This window comes from Ambystoma mexicanum, chromosome 6p (genome assembly GCF_040938575.1).
Source record: "Ambystoma mexicanum isolate Mex_15411 chromosome 6p, UKY_AmexF1_1, whole genome shotgun sequence".
Lineage (NCBI taxonomy): Eukaryota > Metazoa > Chordata > Amphibia > Caudata > Ambystomatidae > Ambystoma > Ambystoma mexicanum.
Window position 1 is genome coordinate 875,600,530 of NC_090935.1, and position 21,012 is coordinate 875,621,541.

At 49.2% G+C, this 21,012-nt stretch overlaps 1 protein-coding gene across 1 annotated transcript in view; it reads left to right on the forward strand.

Moving 5' to 3' along the window:
- Positions 1-7,424: 7,424 nt before the first annotated feature.
- SLC25A46 (solute carrier family 25 member 46) overlaps positions 7,425-21,012 on the forward strand; it is a 410,387-nt gene continuing 396,799 nt past the window's right edge. The window contains exon 1 of the mRNA XM_069625486.1: positions 7,425-7,751. Within this exon, the coding sequence (XP_069481587.1) occupies positions 7,508-7,751 (244 nt within the window). The 5' untranslated portion in view covers positions 7,425-7,507. The remainder of the gene's footprint in view (positions 7,752-21,012) is intronic.

Consider the following 21,012-nt stretch of genomic DNA (forward strand, 5'->3'; position numbering starts at 1 on the left):
CAATTTATTCTGTGTTTTGCCAGAGAGCTCACCTCTCCTGTGGCCGGTGTTACTACAGTTCAGAAGAAGGAATGCCAATTGCAACATTACGATCTTGCCAGTGGCTTCGCGGCTGTCACCGCAATTTCGCTGTGTATGGTCCTTTGAGGTTTTCGGTCCCGCGTCCAGGCCGATCATGGCCTACTCGAGTTAGTGAGCCATGCTCTTGCTTCTGCTGTACACGTGTTCTAATTCGTCTATAGGTTAGTGCGTTATGGCTGTCAGGTCTCTTGAGTTCTCCTGTCCTTACCATAGGGTTGTTTGCATATGAGCATCAGCAAACGTATACACAAACTCTTTTTGCTTCTTGTGTTATGGCGGTGCTGTAGGAGGCCAGGTGGTAAAAGAATATGGACATGCAGACTGTATGTCTGTCACAGTCCTCTAACTATAGGGCTGCGTATCCATATTCTTTGTGTACCTGGGTGTGTGTGTGTCAGTGATGTGCGGATGGCACGTGTGCTTCATGTCTAACATGACTAGGTTGTCGTGAAATCTCTAATGACAGGTGACGTGGCTTCTCAGCGTTTAGTCAATTCGGTCCATGTAGTCGTCTCTAGCTCTGTCTTGAGCCACTTCATTCCGTCTGGGTAGGATCGGCACCACTGCAGGGTTATAGTGTATGCTGGGTGAGCATCTTTCATGGTAGTTTTCCATTGTGGGAGCAGAAAGAATGCGTGTAAATTCATATGATTGGCGGCTATATTGTCTCAGGTGCTTCTTGTTTCTGAGAGGTCTTCTGGGACTAGGGGTACGTTCTGCTTTCCCCTCTTCAATGCGGACCCATTCCACCTTGCTGGCTCGAGGGTCCCAAGGCATCATGGACTGCAGACCCGTGCTCACATGGTTTGGGCCTGCAGGCCTACATGAGAGACGGACCAGTCATTCCTCTTTGGGAGTCTGCTGCTGTTCCGATGTACGTGCCTGCAGGTGCTACTTTTATTAGCTTGGGCCATGACACAGTCATGGCCCACGTTAAAAGGGCAAAACACATAGGAGGGACACATTCCCTTAAAGAGGCAACACACTTGGGAGGGTCACACACCACACTCCTCCTTTTGCATAACAAACAAACAAATGTTACTGAGACATAGATGATTTCCTGCCCCGTTACAGAACAACCACTTCAGAATTATAGGATCGACAACAAATAGGATAGGCCACTGCTACACACATGGGACTCACATTGTTATAGACATACAACACATATCAACACACTCTACACATAACCAGCGGGTGACAGTTGCGGTTGGGGAACCGCTGGTGGAATGTTGGCAGTTCGACAACGTTGCAAAACCCTTTATTAACCTGGGGTAAGTGGAACTTCCACCACTGAATGAGGACATTGTTCACTGCTTGCACCATTTAGAGCGTGCTTACAAACCTACGGGGACACAGCTTCACATCCATTTAACTAAGACCACATAATTTACACGCAGGCCACCAGTATCTAAACCTGTGTCCGCTGAGTCTTCTACGAGCACTTGGAGAACTGCAGGACATCAGTTCACTATGCTCCAGTGTCCTTTCAGGGTAGTCATTTCCATGGGTACCGGTCAGTTGCTGTTATAGTTCATAGGCCGGTAAAGCCGCACCTGGGGGCACCGGGGCCATATCGGCTTAGTCCCTTGATGTTGGGACAGGCAGCGAGACACAGGTAGCAGGGCGTCCAAACTGCATCAGGCTCAGTCGGTAACTTGATGTTGGGGCATGCAGTGAGACGTGGATAGCAGGGCATCCAAGCTGCGCCAGGCTCCGTCAGTCCGTTGATGTTGGGGCAGGCAGCGAGACGTGGATAGAAGGCTGTCCAAGCTGTGCCAGGCTCAGTCAGTCCCTTGATGTTGAGCAGTTATCGAGATGCAGGTAGCAGGGCGTCTAGGCTGCGCCACATGATGTTGACAGGGCAAGGGTGGCAGCATGTTACTCATTCCCCTCTTCCTTGGCTATATTCTCCCAGGCAGGAGTGTCTCTTCACTGTCATAGGACAGTAGGGCACACAAGCACTCGTACTGAGCTGCAACCCTCTCTTGCTCCTAGCACTTATTGTTGGTGGTGGGCTTGAGGGCTGCGAGACATTGGTTGGCCGGACACAGATGACAGGGTGTCTGGGGCACTTCTTCTCCTCCCCAGGCAGGAGTCACTGCTGCTGATGGGGCCACAGCAGTCCTGGCCAGTCCCATCTTCTCTTCTTCCAGGCAGGATGATAGGTCCAGTGATGTACCAGTCCCGGGTGGCAGGAATTGCACCCAGGGCCACATCGGCCTGGTCCACGTATGGCAGGCTTAGCAGGGCGCACACCAGTAGCAGGGCGATGAGAACACCTGCACTGTTCCCTCCCCCAGGCAGGCATGTGGGTAGGAATGCTGCCATCAGCAGAAGGCGTCCGCCAGTGGTAGGGTGACACTGCGGGCAGGATGTCAAAACGTTAGGGCCACTTCTTTGTTCAGCTCCCCCAGGCAGCAGTTGTTGGCATTGCACTGCCAGCAGTAGAGTGTGCACACCAGTGCCAGAGCGACAATGGGGGAAGGGTTTTAGGGTCCCCTCTTTGCCTCAACCAGGCAGGAGACACAGACACTTGCGGGGAAGGCAGAGCGACCCTAGTGGCATGGTGTTGGGGCCGCTTTCTTTTCTTCTTTCCTGGGCATTTACACACAGCTGGCATCATAGCGCAGGGTATGCAGGGTGCCATTTTGTCATCCTGGAACGCTTCTTTTCTTTCACCCCCAACAGCCTGGGATCTGTGGGGGCACTCTACATTTCCCCATTGCTCCAACACAGAGCTCCTTCCATTTTCACCGCCACATTGGCCTGGGGACCTGTAAGGGGCCAGCTCTTGCTGCTCCGACACGGAGCATACAGCTGTGGAGCCCCGGGATATTTCACCCCTGCTCCGCTGATAGGAGCTTCTCACTGCTGTGGCCCTGGAACGTGGCAGGGCTATGCTTTCCTGTTTAAACTTTGCTCCAACACCGGAGCACTTTATGATAGTCACTGCCAGTTGGGCCCGGGACTTTCACCTTCACAGCTCCGACCCTTCAGCATTTTTTTGCCTTCGCTCCTACGTGGAGCTGCATATTTCACCACCGGCGGCCCGGTCCTGTCGCTGCTGGGGCTGCCGGCACAGCAGAATGGTGCTTGCATCATTGGTGGAAGCGGGCAGCCTCTGTGCTTCATTTCACTGCCCGGCCGGGACATTATTCTCTCTCCTGACACACTCCGGTGTCGGGAGCACACTGCTGTTCGGGGGGTGAGGATGGTTTCAGCGGGGGCAGGGCACTCACCTCCACACCTCTCTCACTTGACTGTGATCATAGATTGTAAAGGACCGCACTGGTGGGGGGTGTCTGCACTTCCGCTCTCTATATGTTAGAGGAGAGGCACAGAGGACCCCTGCCAAGATTCTCTATTATTGGTACGTGGTCGAGCAATCAAGGCCTAGCTTCTCAGGAGTTGATGCAGGCTGGTTCTTAAGTACAGTGTAGTCCCCAAGCACCCACAAAGGAATGTCTGCACACTGTATCGGTTAAAACTCAGTCTTTATATAATTAATATTCAAAGTCATGTACACTATCACAATAACTCACTTTGTACTCCAAAATCAACAATGGTAAAATATACAGTTCTATAGTGGTACCACAAACGTTATTAGATCTCATAAAAGTCCATACGGTCAGAATGACACACAGATCAAATAAAGGAAACCAACAGTAGAGAGAGGAAGGAAAGAAAGATGGTTGAACAACTGGCAGAATACTGGTTGCTACCGTTAAACACAGTTCTGTGTGGGGTTCCCCCACCTGGGCAACCTGTAGGATAAAGATACAAGCCCAGTCCATATATTGTTCACACTAGACTTCCCAATAGTTCTGCAACCCCAAGTACCTGGCGTTGTAGCATTCCTCATCAGGGAATCGACAAACCCTTCTTGAGTGCCCTCCCTTTAAGGCAGGAGTCACGAGTCGTCAAACGTCCGACGGAGAACAGGTCGAGCTACGATGGTGAAGTGGTCGCGTCGTTCCTAGCGGTGCTCGTTGGTGGGGAAGCGCAAACGTCCTGCAAGGAAGAGGCGTGCGGGGCACCTCGGTGTCGATAGCTCTGGACCGCAAAGAGTTTGAAGAACTGTGGCCCAGCAAGGGCATCTAGTTGTCGGCGTCTCTGTGGTCTTTGGGTGGCGGGAAACCCGCCGGTGGATGCTCCTCGGCGCATCAACGGTCAGGCCTTCTCCAGCAGGATACAGCGGCGACAATGCGGACAAGAGCGTCCTTGGATTCGAAGGTTCTTTGGCAAACGGGAGCACAGCAGCTCCGGTCGGCGACGGCGGTTGTCGACATTGGCGGACAACAGTCTGGGCGCTTCTCCTTGGAGTTCCACAGCAGTCCCCGTATTGGGTCGGCAGCATGTCGAAGGTCTGTCTACCAGGGAGCTCGGATAAAGATCAGCTGGTGCACGATGGTCCCTTGTAGCTCGGGAAGAGGGCGCCTTACCAGATCCTCTCGTAGCTCGGGAAGAGGGCGCCTTACCAGGTCCTCTCTGGGTCAGTCCTTGGAGGCACAGAAGCTTTCAGATTGTGAAGGAGAGCAACAGCAATTATTCTCGTCCAGCAGGGCTTCAGGGTTAAGCTTCAGTTACTCCAGTTACTCGTCGCAGTGGACTTCAGCTTCTGAACATGATTCCTAGCAGTGAGAGGTCCCCAGATATACTGTTGATCTCCCATTCATTCCGCTGGGTCATACTCAAGCATCCAATCACGACAAAGGGCATTCATGCAGGCAGGCAGCCAATCAGGCACACAGTGCATTCAGGCCATTCACTTCTCTTCAGACACTCACAACAAGTTATGTGTATCGGAACAAGTACCAAGCCATTGAACACTCCATACTGCATTCAAAACGGTTACGGGCAGGGCTGTATCAGTTATTGTGTCAACCACCAGATACTAGACACCCATCACATAGAATGCGTATTCGTCACACATTCCATTCACCCAGGTCCCACCCACAGGCGTACCCACAACATACGGTCGTTGAGAAGGCTCCAGCCAGTCTGGTCAGCACTTCCCCACACTACCATATAAGAAACTTCCGCCCAACAGCCAGTCAGGGGGAAGGGACAGAGTCAGGGCTTCCTGGGACTTCGGGAAGATCAAAGTAACAGGCGATGGAAGGCAAGAGGCCATCTTGTCTCCATCAGTAATCTACCGATTCCAATGACAGGGCCTGGGCATCCCAAAATGGAGGACGCTCAGGGCACCAGTCAAGTCAATTCAGCACGGAGCTGCCACCAGCCCGTACCCTGCTCTGTGGGTCACACACAGGTGCCCAAAAACATACACTAGGGGCACAGGGATGCACCCCTACCCATGGGTGCCATAAGGGTATCCCATAGGTCTGTTCCTCAAACCAACCGGAGAGAGCTGCACCGCTAGGAGTCCCACACAAACTCCTGTGCGGAAAACACGACAGAACACACGATAAAAAGCAGTAAAGGACAAGGATACGGAGGCCCTGTCCCTCTGATGCATTTCCAGCATCACATAGACCTTGCCGCCTGCCCGGCCCTGGGTCTTCTTGAGTGTTTCGGCGGTGGCGGCAACCTTCTGGGTTGTGCACACTACCGGCGGGGACAGCACTTCACCGCCGGCAGCCCAGGGCTGGTGCCATGCATGGATAGAGCCACGTTAGTGACCTTTCTTGCCCATTGGGCGGGAGTTGTCTTTGTTGGCAGTGGTAAGCACCGCCAGAGATGGGAACGCCCTGTTCCTGCGGCCGCTCCATTTCTTCTTGCGGCTGAGGCCACTTGATGTCCTTTTCCTCCCTTGCAGTGTCGGATGCCGCAGGGGGCTGAAAGGCAAAGAGGGGATGTGGGCTGACCCTCCCCTGGCTGTACACCTTCTTCACACAGAGCCGCAGCAATGGAGGGCCCCGGTATCCCCGTCCTTTTGGGTCGAAAGTTGCTGCACCCACCATGTTGGGCAGCAGCGGCCACCCAGCTGCCTTCTCCCCCTCTTCTCGTGCCGGATGCTGCAGGGTGGCTGCGGGCTGAATCCCACTCTGGCAGCACGAGCCCCCTCCTCTCGGAGGACCGTGGCCAGGGGGGATTGCCGGCAGGGCTCCCAGTATGCTCCCCCCCGCCATCCCAACGGCAGTGGGTGCCGCTCCTCCTCTCCTCTCCTCATTTGCAGTGATGGCTGCTGCCCGCCGCATTCTTTCCCCCACTGTGGGACAGGTCCCTCCTTCATCAAAAAAAAAAGAAGGGAAGAAAAAAAATAATCAGGAGCAGTGGGGACAGGAAGAGCCGCAGGGGTTCTTCCTCATCTTCATTGTTATATGGGGGCCTGCTATGGGCATCCAGCAAGCACCAGGGGTGCTATGTCTCATCAGCAACTTAGAGGGTTGCTAGGGGACACCCGGTCTTTAGTGGGGGCAGGGCAGACCATACCCATGACCATGCTGACCCTTCTCACCTTGCTGGCTGGAGAGTCCCACTGCATCATGTCCTGCAGGCCCGTACTCACAATCGGTGTGAGCCTGCAGGCCTAAATGAGAGACTGACAAGTAATTCCTCATTGGGAGTCTGCAGCCATTCTGATGCACGTGCCTGCAGGGGCTCCTTTTTATTAGTTTGGGCAATGACAAAGTCATGTCCCATGTTAAAAGGGCAATACACATGAGAAAGACACATTCCCTTAAAGGGACAACACACTGGGGGGGGGGGGGTCACACACCATAGGGAGTACAATACCAACCCCCCTGATTTAGGCAGTAGACACACGATTTTTTGGACAAAAATGTTGCTATTTTTCACTTCAAAACTAATTCCAATCCCAATGCAACCCATGGGAAAAATTTAAACTCCCGCTTTTGGTGCCATAATCCGTCGTCCCAGGTGTTACAAAATGCTGGCATGTACGCCGGAAATAAAGCTACCTGCACTTGCACCCTACCCCAGGAAACTACAAATCCCACTAACATATATGTACACAAATCGACTAGTAGGTGTTGCATGACTACAGCACTAGGCTTCAAACGGTTCAGACAAAGGAACAAGAAAATAAGTGTGCCGCGAGTAAATATGTGTGCATAATTGAAAATATCTGCATACTTTTCAATAGAGAAATAGAACCTAATCTAAAAAGAAAAGTGCAACTATACCGTACAATAATTGGGGAATGTTTATAAGAAAAGGAATAGTTTTCCAGCTGTGAACGTTTTCCATATAAAGAAACATGCTGCTTGCTCTGCTTTAACAACTCTAGTCAAGCTGTGTTGATCTACAATCCATTGAGCGCTAACCATCGTTCTAACATGGCCGCTGAACAGTCTGACTGCTGTAGAAGGTCTGATGTATAAGCTCAACCCGCGACGTCCTTTCTCTGTTTCGATGGCGGTCTTGTCAGTGTCAGAGTGCAGCTGTGTTAGTACTCTTGGTGCCCCGGCTCTTCATTCAGCACTACCCATCCGGCTTCTTAATGCAGCCGCTGCGGCCGGACGGCTTCGATGGCCTGGGGTATAGATCCGGGAGGGAGGCTGCCGAGGAGTTGGGTGGAAGGTCATTCCCCAGCTCGGAGGTGCACTGGCTAACTAGTCCACCGGATATTCCGGGGAGTCGTAACCTGCATTGGGGAGAACGCTCTCCGCTGCAGCCTGGGGGTGGCCTCAGCCCTGTACCCCCGGGATGTGAAGAGTCTGGCGGACCTGCAGGCACTGGCGGCGGTGAGTCCCTTGGTGCATGGTGAGACGGAGCAGAATATTCTATTGAGTCGATAAAGGCAGAAATGGATAGCCAAGGGGTGGAGCACCACCACAACAATACCTAACCTACATGCAGTAATCCTAAATTGCACAGCTCATACTATTTTGGAAGGTTTGCCTCTCATCCCACCAGTAGCGAATCATTTGATGTTCTGAGGTTCCACTGTCAGGAGGACACGCCTAAAACTTGACAGGTTGACAGCCCTAAAATAGCGTCACCTGTGAAACCTGCATCATCCCAACCCCGCCCCAATATTGTACCATCCGTACAATATAAACAAAAGCTGGTTGTATGCACTTTTAATAAAAAATAGTAATTAGACGCAGCATATTGGACAATTCTGCAAAGAACAATCACTTCGTGTTTGTGCTCGTTGAAATACCACCTCTGCGTCCCAGTTGAGGCCCACTCTCATGGACGTCATTTCACCAAAATGCCAGGATTAGTGGTAGTAACATCATAAGACCTTTGACCCCCACCCGAAGTGACATCACGGGAAGTGATGGAACCCGACCTTGCACCCCTTAACAAACCAGGAAGTGGCATCACATAACATTGTTCCTATACCTGTACACCTCTATGCTCATTCTAAGATTGCATTATCCCATTGTCTGTAACTACGCCGTGATACCTCCGGGTCTGGGCGTATAACAAATGTAATAAAATAAAATAAATAAAAAAATAAGTACATTATGAAAAATATGGTTACAATATCACTAATGTGATACACATTTCATATGAATGGATCACCATATGTATCATAAATATCAGTGTGTATAGGCCCATCTTGCCAAATTCCTGTGACTGAAAGCAGATGTCCAAGGCTAAATTATAATGATGTTATTGTAGAGCGCTTAAGCACTTCATATAGAACAAATATACATACTGTTGGGTTGTACATAGCCCGAGGCTCCTGTCATGTAGGCCTTGCCCACCATGTCCCTGAAAGGAACGCACGGACACGCGTGCTGCTTCGTCGGGCTCCCGTCGTGCACTCACTTGTGCAGGACCGCCCACTTTATTTAAATTGCGTGCGCACGCCACATGACCACATCACCTTCCTCCTTTTTCATAAGGAACAATTGAAATATCTTTTTTCCGTCTTATAACATTTTAACATGACTATTACACATTGTAAACATGGTAACGTACCAACTGGCCCAGGCCCAATATGGGCAACCTCTGCTGGCTTAGTCCCAACCATCTCTTTACTCGCCCCCTTTCCCATGTCCTGAGGGGTTTACTGCTTGCTGCCCTTTGGTCTGTGGCTAATCTCCCTTGATGTAGTCCTTGAATCGTGCGGGGCGCATCCGATTTTCACGTCTGGGCTATATCTGCTTTTGCTTGCCTCTCCTGTGGCGTGATCACTTACCCGGGCTGAGGTTGGCCTCTCACTCGCCCACGTGTCCCCTGGTTCTGCATCACCTCCTGAGGTTGTGATCGAGAATGTCTTGTTGTCCCGGTCTCCGGTTTCTTCATTTTCTCCCACCTTTCGGAAGAAGCTGGATTTTCAGGTCACCGTCCCTCTCTGGTCTGTTGCAGTCAGCATCGATCCTTCGACCTGGACGATGTCCATGAGACAGGGCTCGTAGGTGAGCGCTAATTTTCCTTCTCGACATCGATTTCTTACTAGTACGGTAGCTGGACGTCGGTTTCTTACTAGTACTGTATCTGCTACGGCTAAGTCTGGTGGTCTGAGGTGCCTTCGTAGGTTCTCCTTTTTCATTGTGGATTCTCCGATCTTCCATTGCTCTTTCTTCGTCGGTGGGGCAGGCCATGCATTTCGGGAATGAGGCCTCTCGGGCACCTCTGGAAAAGTGCCCCTGCTGGTGCCACTCGTGTGGGGCATGGATCGATACTCTTGCAGGAACTGATATAGTGTACTCTTCAGTGCGTTGCCCTGTGCGTTCTGGAACACTTTATTCAATGTTCTCATAAAGCACTTGGCTTCTTCATTGGCTTGAGGCCAGGCTGGCTTAACTTTCCGGTGGGTGATTCCACATTGTTCCAGAAATTCTACGAAACACTCTGCATATCTCCCCCCTGAAGCACTCTTGTGCACCCTCTTCTCAAATAACCCTCAGCGGACCCCCCTCCCTTTCAGCTAATTATCGCTTGCCTAATCTCTATCACTCCTTTCCTGGGCAAAATCCTGGAAAAGCTGTCCATCTCCCAACTTAATCTTCATACTGAATCTGTTGGTTGTCTCCACGACCATCAGTCTGGCTTCAGAGCAGCCAGAGGCACGGAAACCGCTCTCCTGAGCATGCATGAAGACCTGCTCTTTAAACTTGACTAATCTGCCCTGTCCTCATCCTACTTGATCTCTCTTCTGCCTTTGACACGGTCAAACATGCCATCCAGCTCAACTGGCTCCGTCATAACCTGGGTGTTACTGATGAGGCTCTGGCCTGGCTGACTTCTTTCCTCTCTGACCGACCCTCACAGGTCCAGCTAGGGTCCTTCCTCTCCTGTATATCTGTCTCCACCTGTGATGTTCCCCAGGGGTCTAACCTTTCTCCCTGGTTGTTCAACCAATACTTGGCACCTCTGGCCCACCGTATTGCTGCCCTCTGCTCCAACTACTAGTGCTATGGGGATGACACCCAGCTCGCTTTCAGGCTCCCCTTTGCCGCCTTTTCTCCTTCTCTCATCCCTGATTGTCTGCTTGCAATCGAGAATTGGTGCACAGCCAATGATCTCTGCCTGAATGCCAGTAAGACTGAGATATCTCCTCATCGGCACACTTGCACCCCTCTTTCCCGCCTCTCTGGCCGGCCTCCCTTGTCCCCTCTCCTGCTCCCACCTGTGAGTCTAAGAACCTCAGGGTTATCTTCGACTCCACACTATCCTCCACATTTCCGACGTCTCCCAAGAAGTCAAACTACCAACTGCACCTCCTCAGAGGTATTCTTCCTTTCCTCCCCTTTCCCCAGAAGCTCACTGTCTCCAGACTCCAGACCTCTGGTTCCTTGTAGGCTTAACTACTGTAACATATTGGTTGCATATAAACTATGGCAGAAAATGCCACTCTAACTTATACTGAGGAGCAGACATTAGATTTACTTTCAGGACCTTGCTTTTTTGATCCCTCGGCACCAAACGCACCTGCTTCCTCAACAGACACGGGAGACAATCTCTTATAACTTAAGGTCTTCCGGACGGAATTACACAGACATTTTCTTAAAGAATATCTAAGAGCCAGTATCATTCCCACTGGTCTAATCGTTCAAAATGAACCTTGTCTTTTTTTAGAAGACAAACAATACACCACAAACTTCAGTTATATTGCTACAAAATGCAGTAGGGACCTTATGGTCCTCACAGTTACAACTGCACAGAGGATTAGTTCAGAACTTCAAAAGACCCTGGATGATGAAGAGAGGAAATGTACAAACGCACTCATTACTGATGCCAAAAATCAAATAGAGGCAATCAATAAACAGTTTGCCCTCTTTAAAACAAACACTTTGGCAAGGAAAACCAATAAATTACAGAAAGATATCAAAGAATTCAAAATAGAATTTAGTGTACCCTTATTCAACTGAGGAATATTAAACAGACCGGAAACAAATCAGTCTGGGCAGCAGAGATTAAGGAGGAGGGGTGTGACCTTTTCAGGATCAAGCAGCAGTTCATCAAGCCGTAACTCCAATTGGGGTTACAACCCTTTTCAACATAACCAGTTTGGCCAACCACAACCACAGAATTATCCACCACCTCCTACGCAACCTTTTTTAGGACGAGGAGGGATAGGCGGAGGATGGGGCCCCCTACCATGGAATCCCGGTTTCCAAAGCCAACGCAGACGACCGAGACGCCGGAGGAGATAGATCCAGAGCCAGACCAAGAAGTACCTATCTTTAATTTGACAAAGATTCATCTCACAGCCACACAAATCTCAGTACTCTCTAAGGGTTTATCATTTGTACCAACTGGTAACCAAGATTGGTACAATATTGAGATGGAAATACGACGGTTCCTACGTACCGTGAGACTACGCTCATTCTTTCAAGAACATGAAGACATAACAACTACTCATGATACCGGTCTCCATCCAAAACCCACTTTCACGCCTTCTGATAATCAAATCCCCGATGACCTCCTGACATTTGAGATGTGTCCTGCGAGACCTCAGAGTAATGAGTAAGAGGAATGGTCCCCCCAACAGACACCAAAACATCACCCGATTAGAAAGAGAAGCTCTCTCTGAACTATCTAAGAGACCTGAGCTTATCATAAAACCCGCAGACAAGGGGGGCGGGATTGTGATTATGAAATCGGAACAGTATTACCGCATGGTAATGGAACTCCTGAATGACTCAGAAAGTTATAAATTACTTAAAGACCCTACCAACGATTTAAAAACATAAATTGAAGCTATGGTCTCATTTGCATTAGAAAGGGACTGGATATCAGAGAAAGAATCTGAATTTCTCCAGACAACACAAGGCAGAACTCCCTGTCTATACGCTTTACCTAAGATCCTACCAACCCCCCCCCCGGGAAGACCAATTGTGTCCGACTGCGGGTCGATACTAGAACCTTTATGTAAATTGGTTGATTATTTTTTTAAAACCCATCAGCAGCACCACAGAATCATATATCGGGGATACCATGCATACCATTCAGTTGTTTGAAAACTTAGATTTCGACCAACAAAAACAGCTATTGGTCACTCTAGACAACAGGGCTCTACACACAAGCATTCCCCAACAAGCAGCAGTTGACTGTGTGTATGAATATCTGATTGCAGCGAAAACCCCACCAGAATTAATTATTGAAGTTATGACATTGGCCCTATGCAAGAACTTCTTTGAGTTTAACCAACAGTTTTACCTACAGACGAAAGGAACCGCTATGGGGGCAACATTCGCCCCAAGTCGCAATTCTATTTATCGCCAACTTTGAACAAAAATTTGTCCTCCATCAAGTTAATAGATGGAGAGATAACATCAAACAATGGCGTTGGTATATAGATGACGTGATATGCCTATGGGAAGGCACAGAGGAGGCACTACTAGAGTTCTGCGCATGGCTCAATACATGCAGTCTAGATATTCCATTTACGTTTGAATATAGCAATTCATCCATCCATTTCCTGGATCTGCGAATTGAACATGATCAGGGTAAACTAGTGTGTACTACCTTTCGCAAAACCACAGACCACAATACCTTGCTACACTTTGAAAGTGATCACCCCCAACATATTAAAGAGAACCTACCATACAGGCAATTTTTAAGAACTCGCAGAAATTGCACCTCTTTAGACGACTTCTACCATGACGCCAGCCTTTTAAGTGACAGTGACAAAGAGGCTACCCTAAAAAACTGGTGGCGAGATCATTAAAAAGAGCTCGATTTACATGTCGCGACTCGCTTCTTACACCCAAAACACGAGCTGCAGGAGATGACCAAATTACATGTGTAATCACTCATGGCCAACATTATTTTCAAATTAAAAAAATCATTCACAAGTATTGTGACGGTCATCAAATCCATCTAGGATGACAAGTAAGACTATATCATAAAAGCATCCACCCTCTAGTCCGAAACCCCCCCCACACCCCCCCCCAGCTAGGTGGTATTTAATGAAGGATCAATTGATCATGATTCATGCAGATTAATTGAACTGCAAGAGACCCCCATTGCTCTGTGACATCCTTCAACCAATCTAGGATCCTATATATCAACTCGACACTAGGGAAAATCAGTGTAAGGACAAAGAGGCGCACACATGTGAATAATCCTGCAGTGAGCATGACGAGCGTGTACACTTTCAACACCTGGGCCTCCACTTTGCAGACTGAGCTTGGGGGCTACACCAACCTAACCAATCATGACCTGATACCTTCAGGAGCATGATTGGAGGACACACGACACACACCCCCAAGGGGCCTGCCTGGCCGCGCTACACACACTGCTCGAATAGGAAGCTGCGCGACCATTATGAACCATACTGGACATTACCTCTGCATGACATTACATAAACTTCCGTTGATGTATGACTAAGAACATCCAGAGTGTTGCAAGCATACCGGGAAACCTGTACCGACAGCAGCGTTTGCTTCCGGACAACAGACGTCACAGCCAATCGGAACTCAGAATTCCTAACATCCTGATTGGCTGAGGGATACACACACCCCCTCCGCCTCCGGGCTCTCTCTTCTTTTTTTTTTTTCACTGCAGCAGCAACCTGAAAGCAATGAAGATGCCGAACACACGGCTCCACGCATCGGGTTTCGAACGTAGGCCTTACTCTTTCCCCCTGGGGATTAAGGATCACAGACGGGCCCCACAAGAAAAGGGAGACTTACACACGGCAAAATCCGACCACAGGTAACTAGGAGTACGAGGGCACAAACAACGTCTCTCAAAGAGAGCAATACTCCTGAAATATTATCCACACGATCAGGACTCCCTACTGGAGTTTTTATGCACAGAGAAATCTGATTTGCCATACAGTACTTCTACATGGCAATTTTTTTTTCTTTTCTCCCCTTTACTAGACTCACACGGCGTGGTTCCCACGTTGGAACACGAGTCGAGTCCCATTTCTGATTCTTAAGCACAGAGGAGCACTCGGGATTCAATCAACAGATCTCCAGCTTTCAGTTATTCTCCTCACAGACAACACCTTATTTTGATGTATAATTTATAATGTACAAAGCCTACAACTGGCTAACTTGCCAGTAGCCCCATGTTGCAATGTCTGGAGTCCGTTCAGACAATTGGCACAAGGCACTGGCTCCCCGTGATGTATGAACTCGAATATAGAGATCTCATCACACATTCATAACCCTGTTACTCTTCTATCCACAGAGGGTTTCCATTTATTCCTGGAGCGAGATTTGCGCACCTCAGCCTAGGGTGGACGATATTGTCCCCTTTTGAAAAGTAGCAAACAGTCCTGCAACCTGCAGTTTCCAGTCCGGGGAGCCTGCATGATCAAGAGTGTTCCTACAAGGATTCTGTGGCGAGACATTTATTTCATATGCCCACCACAGGTTACCATAGATGGGAGCAAGGATGCAGTCTACTCTGTTTTTCTCAAGCCCCCACTCTCATTTGAACCACTGTCCAATATGTAATTAATCCTCCCAACGTTTGATTTACTCCTTCTTTACTAATTCACCCAGAAAAGTCCAGTAGGGAAACACTACTCAACCAAGAGGACAACTGACTCATTCCTTTTTCTGTCTCTCTTGGTCTCTCCATTACAGGGGTCACTTAATCGCCCTGAAGAAGGCGGCTACCACGTCCCTTTGATTTGACTACAAGATGGACGCTATTGCCGCTGAAACTTCCTTTTCAAGCAAGGGGGACTAATGAACCAACTTTTTGTGGTTCAGTGACTAATACTGTATATTTGATTTATACGCATTAGGTGGAGTTTCCACCGTTCTATCCCCAGCGAAGTTGCGCATTAGGTGGAGTTTCCACCGTTCTACCCCCTGCAACGTTTAAAACACCTATTTGTTTTATTTTGCTATATGTTTGATTCTGAATTCCCCTCAAAACACTCATGTTTAAGTTACATTGGTTTGTTTAAAATATTATTTGTTTTTGTTTACAATTTAAAAAAAATGTTTTGTACATATATCTAAGTGTTTGTTTTAATACAAGCTAATTCTATCCACAGCCCCTTGTGTGTATGTGGGTTTTCCTTCTAGACATTTTCATGGGCCATTCTCTTTCGGATACACTCCATTAGTAAAATTAGCAAAGGTTCCTTGATATGTCTTGCTTTACTCAATGACAAAATCAGGATGAGCCTTTACCAGTAGCAGTACTATTTTTTTTCTGTATCAGTTGACTACTGTAACAGCCTCTTTTTAAATCTGCCTGCCTTTTACTCTCAGTCCTCTGGAACTCATCCAGAACAGGACTGCAAGACTTGTCCTTGGCCTCAAGCCCAGGGATCGTATCTCTCCAGCACTGAAATCTCTCTATTGGCTCCCAGTGGCTGCAAGGATCAAGTTCAAGACCCTTTGCATTGTCCACAAGGCCTTTTGGGACCTGGGACCAAAATATCTCCAGCTTTCTCTTCGGAAGTATCTTCCTACTCGAGCTCTTCGCTCCTCCAACTCACTGAGGGTCAGTCGCTTTTCGAACCAACGAGTTGGGGGCAGATCTCTCTTCTGCTGCGCCTCCCTATGGAACAGCCTCTCTTAAACTTGATGAGCAGAACCATCTCCGGTTCCGTAAGCAGCTCAAAACCTTCCTCTTTGCTTCCGCCTTCTCTCTTCCTTACCCCTGCTAATCTCCTGTCTGCTACTGCACTGGTTACCTGACTACCCTCTCAACCATGGGCCCAGGTCCCTGCCCCCCCCCACTTGCACACCTGCACTGCCTCCTGGCAACCCTGAACTTGGGGCTGTATCTGCAACCCTACAGTCTACCTGCCTGCACTTCTAACACTTGTTGTCTGCACTTAACCCCTGCGCTGTCACCTTCTGGCCGTACTTGTTTTTCTTTTTATGTCTTAATCGTATGTCTAGCACTTGCTCCTCCTCCCCTTCCCCTGGCACTTTTCCATTTCCCTCTCCCCTGCACTTACGCAATCTCAATGTCACTTGGCCTAGTAAGATCATTTTCCAGTCCTCCCTTGCCTTGTCGCGCCTTGAAACACGTGTGTGTGTGTATAGGCACGCTGCTCTATATATGTCATATCATATGACTCTGGGGTAACCTGTGGGTTGCAGACATTTTCTCCATGACCTGTGCGACCTGTTCAAAGGCTGTGGAGTCAACTAGCTCAACTTCTGGGTATAGTGACCATTGGTCTATCAACACTAGAAAGTGATCCCACAGCCAGTGGACCCAAAATCTAAGACCAGTCGGTGCGGGGCATTGATTCTATCCTGGGTTCTTAGTTGGCCGGGCCGCCGCTTGACACCAGATGCAGTTCGCAACAAATTCGTCCACTTTTGTCTCAAGGTTGAGGAACCATACCTTCAGACGTAGCCTTGGTTTGGTTTTGGATGTTCATTGAAGGCCACAGTGCGCTAGTTCAATTGATCTTTCTACAAAAATTTGTGGAATCGCCAGCTTGCTTCCTTATAAGAGGAGTCCCGCTTCGGTTGACGACAGTTTGTGTCACACCCGCCATAGCTGTTCCAGGTCCTGCTGCACTCTTTGGCTTTGTGGGTTGGACAGAATTGTTTTCCAGTCCCTGTTGGTCATAGCCACCTTTACCACGTCGAAGCGCGTGTCACAGTTTGCGTCTGCCACCTCTTGAATGGATAGCGCCACTGGCTTGGTGGCTGCCACCACTATCTGCACATGTTCCTCAATCGTGAGTAGTTTGTTATCCTCTTCATCCACCTTGCCCATTGGGTGTCGCGAGAGGTAGTCTGCTGTATTGTGAGACCTAGGCCTGTATGTCAGATTTACACCATACTCCAATGTGAGCATCCAACGTTTAATCCTCGGGGGTGGTTTGTACGAGGATCCAGCCATAATTGGCAGTAGCGGTTTGTGGTTGTTCACCACAGTTACTGGCTTGCCTAGGATGTAGATGCGAGTGCCGGCATCCCCATTAGACTGCCAGTGCTTCCCTTTCGATTTGGGAGTAGCTTTGTTCTGTATTTGTTAGTGCTTTGCTGGCGTACGCCACCGGTCTCATCTGCCCTTGCGCGTCTTGCTGCAACGGGACCGCCCCCTGTCCAGGGCTTGCGTCTACCATGATCTCGGACTCCTTTTGTGGGTCAAAGAAGGCCATGGATTCCTCACCAGTACGCGACTGTTTGATGGCTTTGAAGGCATCTTGTTCTTTTGCGGTACATTCCCATACCTTGTCCTTCCTCGTGAGAACTCTTCAGTGGCTCATAGATGGTCGGCAAGTTCGGGATGAAACGACCGCATTTCGTCACCATCCCTAGGAAGCTCCTAATTTATGACACATTCCCTGGTGGACTTGCCTCCTGAATGTCCTGAACCTTTTGCGGATCGGGCATATGCTATTTTCATGAAATACGAACCCGAAGAATTCTATGCTGTTTTTCGGGTATTCGCACTTCACAGTGTAGGGTGAGCCAGAGGAGCTGAATCCTCTCCAGTGTCCTCTCAAGTCGTCCCATATGTTCTGCTTCGGACGTAGCATACACTAAGATGTCATCACTCAGATTTATGACTACCTCTAGTCCGACCAGAGCCCCTCGTATCACGTTTTGGAATACTTCCGCCACAGAAGATATCCCAAAGTTGAGGGGTTTGTACTGGTAGAGGCCCTAGTGAGTCGTGAAAGTGGTGATGTAGCACGAGTCCGGGTGCAGCTCCAGTTGGTAGTACCCGGACCTAAGATCTCATTTTGAAAAGACTCAGCCCCTTGCAGTTCACCCACCACAACATCCAGAGTCAGGGTTATGTGTCTTTCCTTCCTGATAGCCTGATTCGGAAGTCTCATGTCTACACATATCCGCACTGACTCCAGTTGCTTTGGTTTGTGTGCAACGATGATTGGGGAGACCCTTGGAGTAGGTCCCTCCACTCTCTCAATGATTTTAAAAAAATCTATTTTATTAGTTTTCTTGAACAATACAAACATTATATCACTGTCCAACAATTTGAAGGGTTTCAAATACCCTCCCTCTCCTCCCCCTCCACCAACTTTCCCAAGACCGTGCCCCAAAGGATATTATTCCGCCTGCTCCTGCGTGTCTTCATGAGCTGCTTGTGCTGTCGTCAGAGGAGACTACTTCTCGTGGGTGGAACAATGTCACCGTGAGCGCCACCCATTTTTGTAGATCCTCGCTGATGTCCAATTTCTGCTCCCGTTGAGCATTCTCCCAAGCCCCAGTTTCTGCCGCTGACCATTTACGTAGGACTTCCCACCACAGAGTCACGCTAGGGTTTTTGGGGCTTTTCCACCCCATGGCGATGCGTCTTTTCGCTAGGATGTACATCAAGTCTTTGAGCTTTGTCTAGGGTTTTAAAAAAAAAAATGTAATTCTTTCTGCATCTGCCTAGGATGCACGCTTTCAGTGACTGCACGTCCAATGTGATGTCTGCGCTGGCCACCTTGGCCCCTATTTGTGTCCAGAAGCAGTGCACCATTCGGCAACCCCAGAACATGTGGGTCATCCCTACACTGGGTTTGTTACATTTAGGGCATTCTGTGGTCCTCGCCCCTTTAAATTTGGAGATGACTTCGGGTGTAAGATAGGCTCTATTGACGATGTAAAACTGTATACGTTGCAGACGGGCATTTCTAGATATTTTCTTATGGTAGTGCAGTATAGTTTACCATTCTTTTGTCTTCAAACTGGTGGCCTAGCTCTTGTTCCCATTTTGCTTTGCTCTTGAGATCCTGACAGGATGTGCAGTCCAGCAGCGCCTCGTAAAGTCTGGAAGTTGAGTGTCCTCCCTCGGCGGCGTTCAGCATGCCTTCTATGGCTTCATGCCCAGTTTCTAGGTACTCCGCTCCGGGCCATCGACATGTGAGCTTTTTTACCACTGCACCGTGTAGGAGGAACTGCCCTGTTGGTAGTCCAGATGTCTCTTGCAGTTTGGTAAATGTGAGGATGCCTTGGCCGTCCACTAGGTCGCCAATGGTAGCAACGCCGCAGGGCTCCCATATGTTCCTTATCTCTGTCAGACCAGATGGTCTGGCTGTAATGATTGCGGCTATTGGGATTTGTGGGGGTATGGGTCGTTTAATTTTGCGGCCCTGCAGGCTCGTTTCCAAATCTGGGTCCCTAGGTTAGTTAGGTATGTGTTGTGTTGCTTTGGAATTGGTGTACACCAGAGTAAGTCTCTGAGTAGAGCTTGGAGGAAGGCAGGCTGCAGGAGTCGGGTGTCGGTTGAAGGCTCGTCCGCCATCCATTGTATTACGTGTTTCAGTTGGCCTGCTAGGTAGTACGTTCGAAGTTGGGGATTTTCAGGCCTCCTTTGTCGTAGGGTCTCTATAGTGTTTCTAGAGCGACTCTGTGTCTCCCGCCCTGCCATAGAAATCTTCCGTAGAGTTTGTTGAGATCCTTGAAGAATTGCGGGGGAATGTTGTATGGGACATTGGGAAGTAGTGTAACAATCGTGGGAGAGCTACCATCTTGAGCAGCCCAGCTCTACCCGCGACTGAGAGTGGTAGCTTGCCCCAAAAGTCCATTGATTTCTCTAGACAGTCTTTTGCTCTTTCAGTGTTCAGGGAGTGTTCTGTCTTGGGGTCTCGATGGATTGTGATGCCCAGGTATTTTAAAGGAGGTAATCTCCCACTTGAAGGCCAGGACAGGGAGACCTTTGGCACTAGCCTCGCGTAGGGCTGCCAGTGGATAGAGACAAGATTTGTCCTGGTTAATTTGTATCCCTGTGTACCTGTGGAACCCCTCTAGGGTCTCTAATATGAATGGTAGGATGTGCTCCGGGTCGTTTAGGTAAAGGAGCATGTCGTCCGCGTACATAGAGACCAGGTGTGTCACTCCATTTATTTCTATGCCCCCATCTCCATACTCCTGCCTTAGGTATGCTGCTACTGGTTCAATGGCTATGATGTACAGCATGGGGTAGAGTGGGCCTCCCTGCCGAGTGCCCCGGTTGAGCTTCAATTTATCAGAATAGATGTTGCTAGTGCGTACCCTAGCGGTGGGGTTTGTGTATGTAAGTTTAGTCCACTTTAGGAAGGCTGGCCCGATGCCCATCTTGGTTATAGTGGCATACAGCCAGTTCCAGCGAACCAAATCAAATGCTTTGGTGGTGTCTAAAGACACCACTGCGTATTTCCGGGGGCTTCCATTGGTGCTGAATATGACGTGGTGTAGCTTGCGTAGGTTTTCAGTGATGGATCGCCCTGGCACATACCCCGTCTGGTCATTGTGTATTAGGAGAGGGATAGCTTTCCACAGCCTTCTCGCCAGCAGTGCCGTCATGATCTTGCTGTCTACCTTTAACAGGGAAAGGGGTCTGTAAGAGCCACACTCTACGCAGTCTTTGCCGGGCTTTAATAGTGGGATGATTAAGGCTTCTCTCGTGGTGTCAGGGAGGGTGCCTATTTCGTATGCTTCGTTGTATACTTGGGCTAGTAGTGGGGCTAGTGTGTCCTCATAAGTTTTATAGAACTATCCTGGGAGCCCATCAGGTCCGGGTGCTTTCCCGGAGGGCAGTGTTCTAATGGTGGCCATGACCTCCTCAGGAGTGATGGGCTCATCCAGGGCCTCTGCCGTTTGCTCATCTAGCTTGGGCAGCCTGATGAGGTCTAGGACGTCGTCTATTTTGATATCCGTAGGT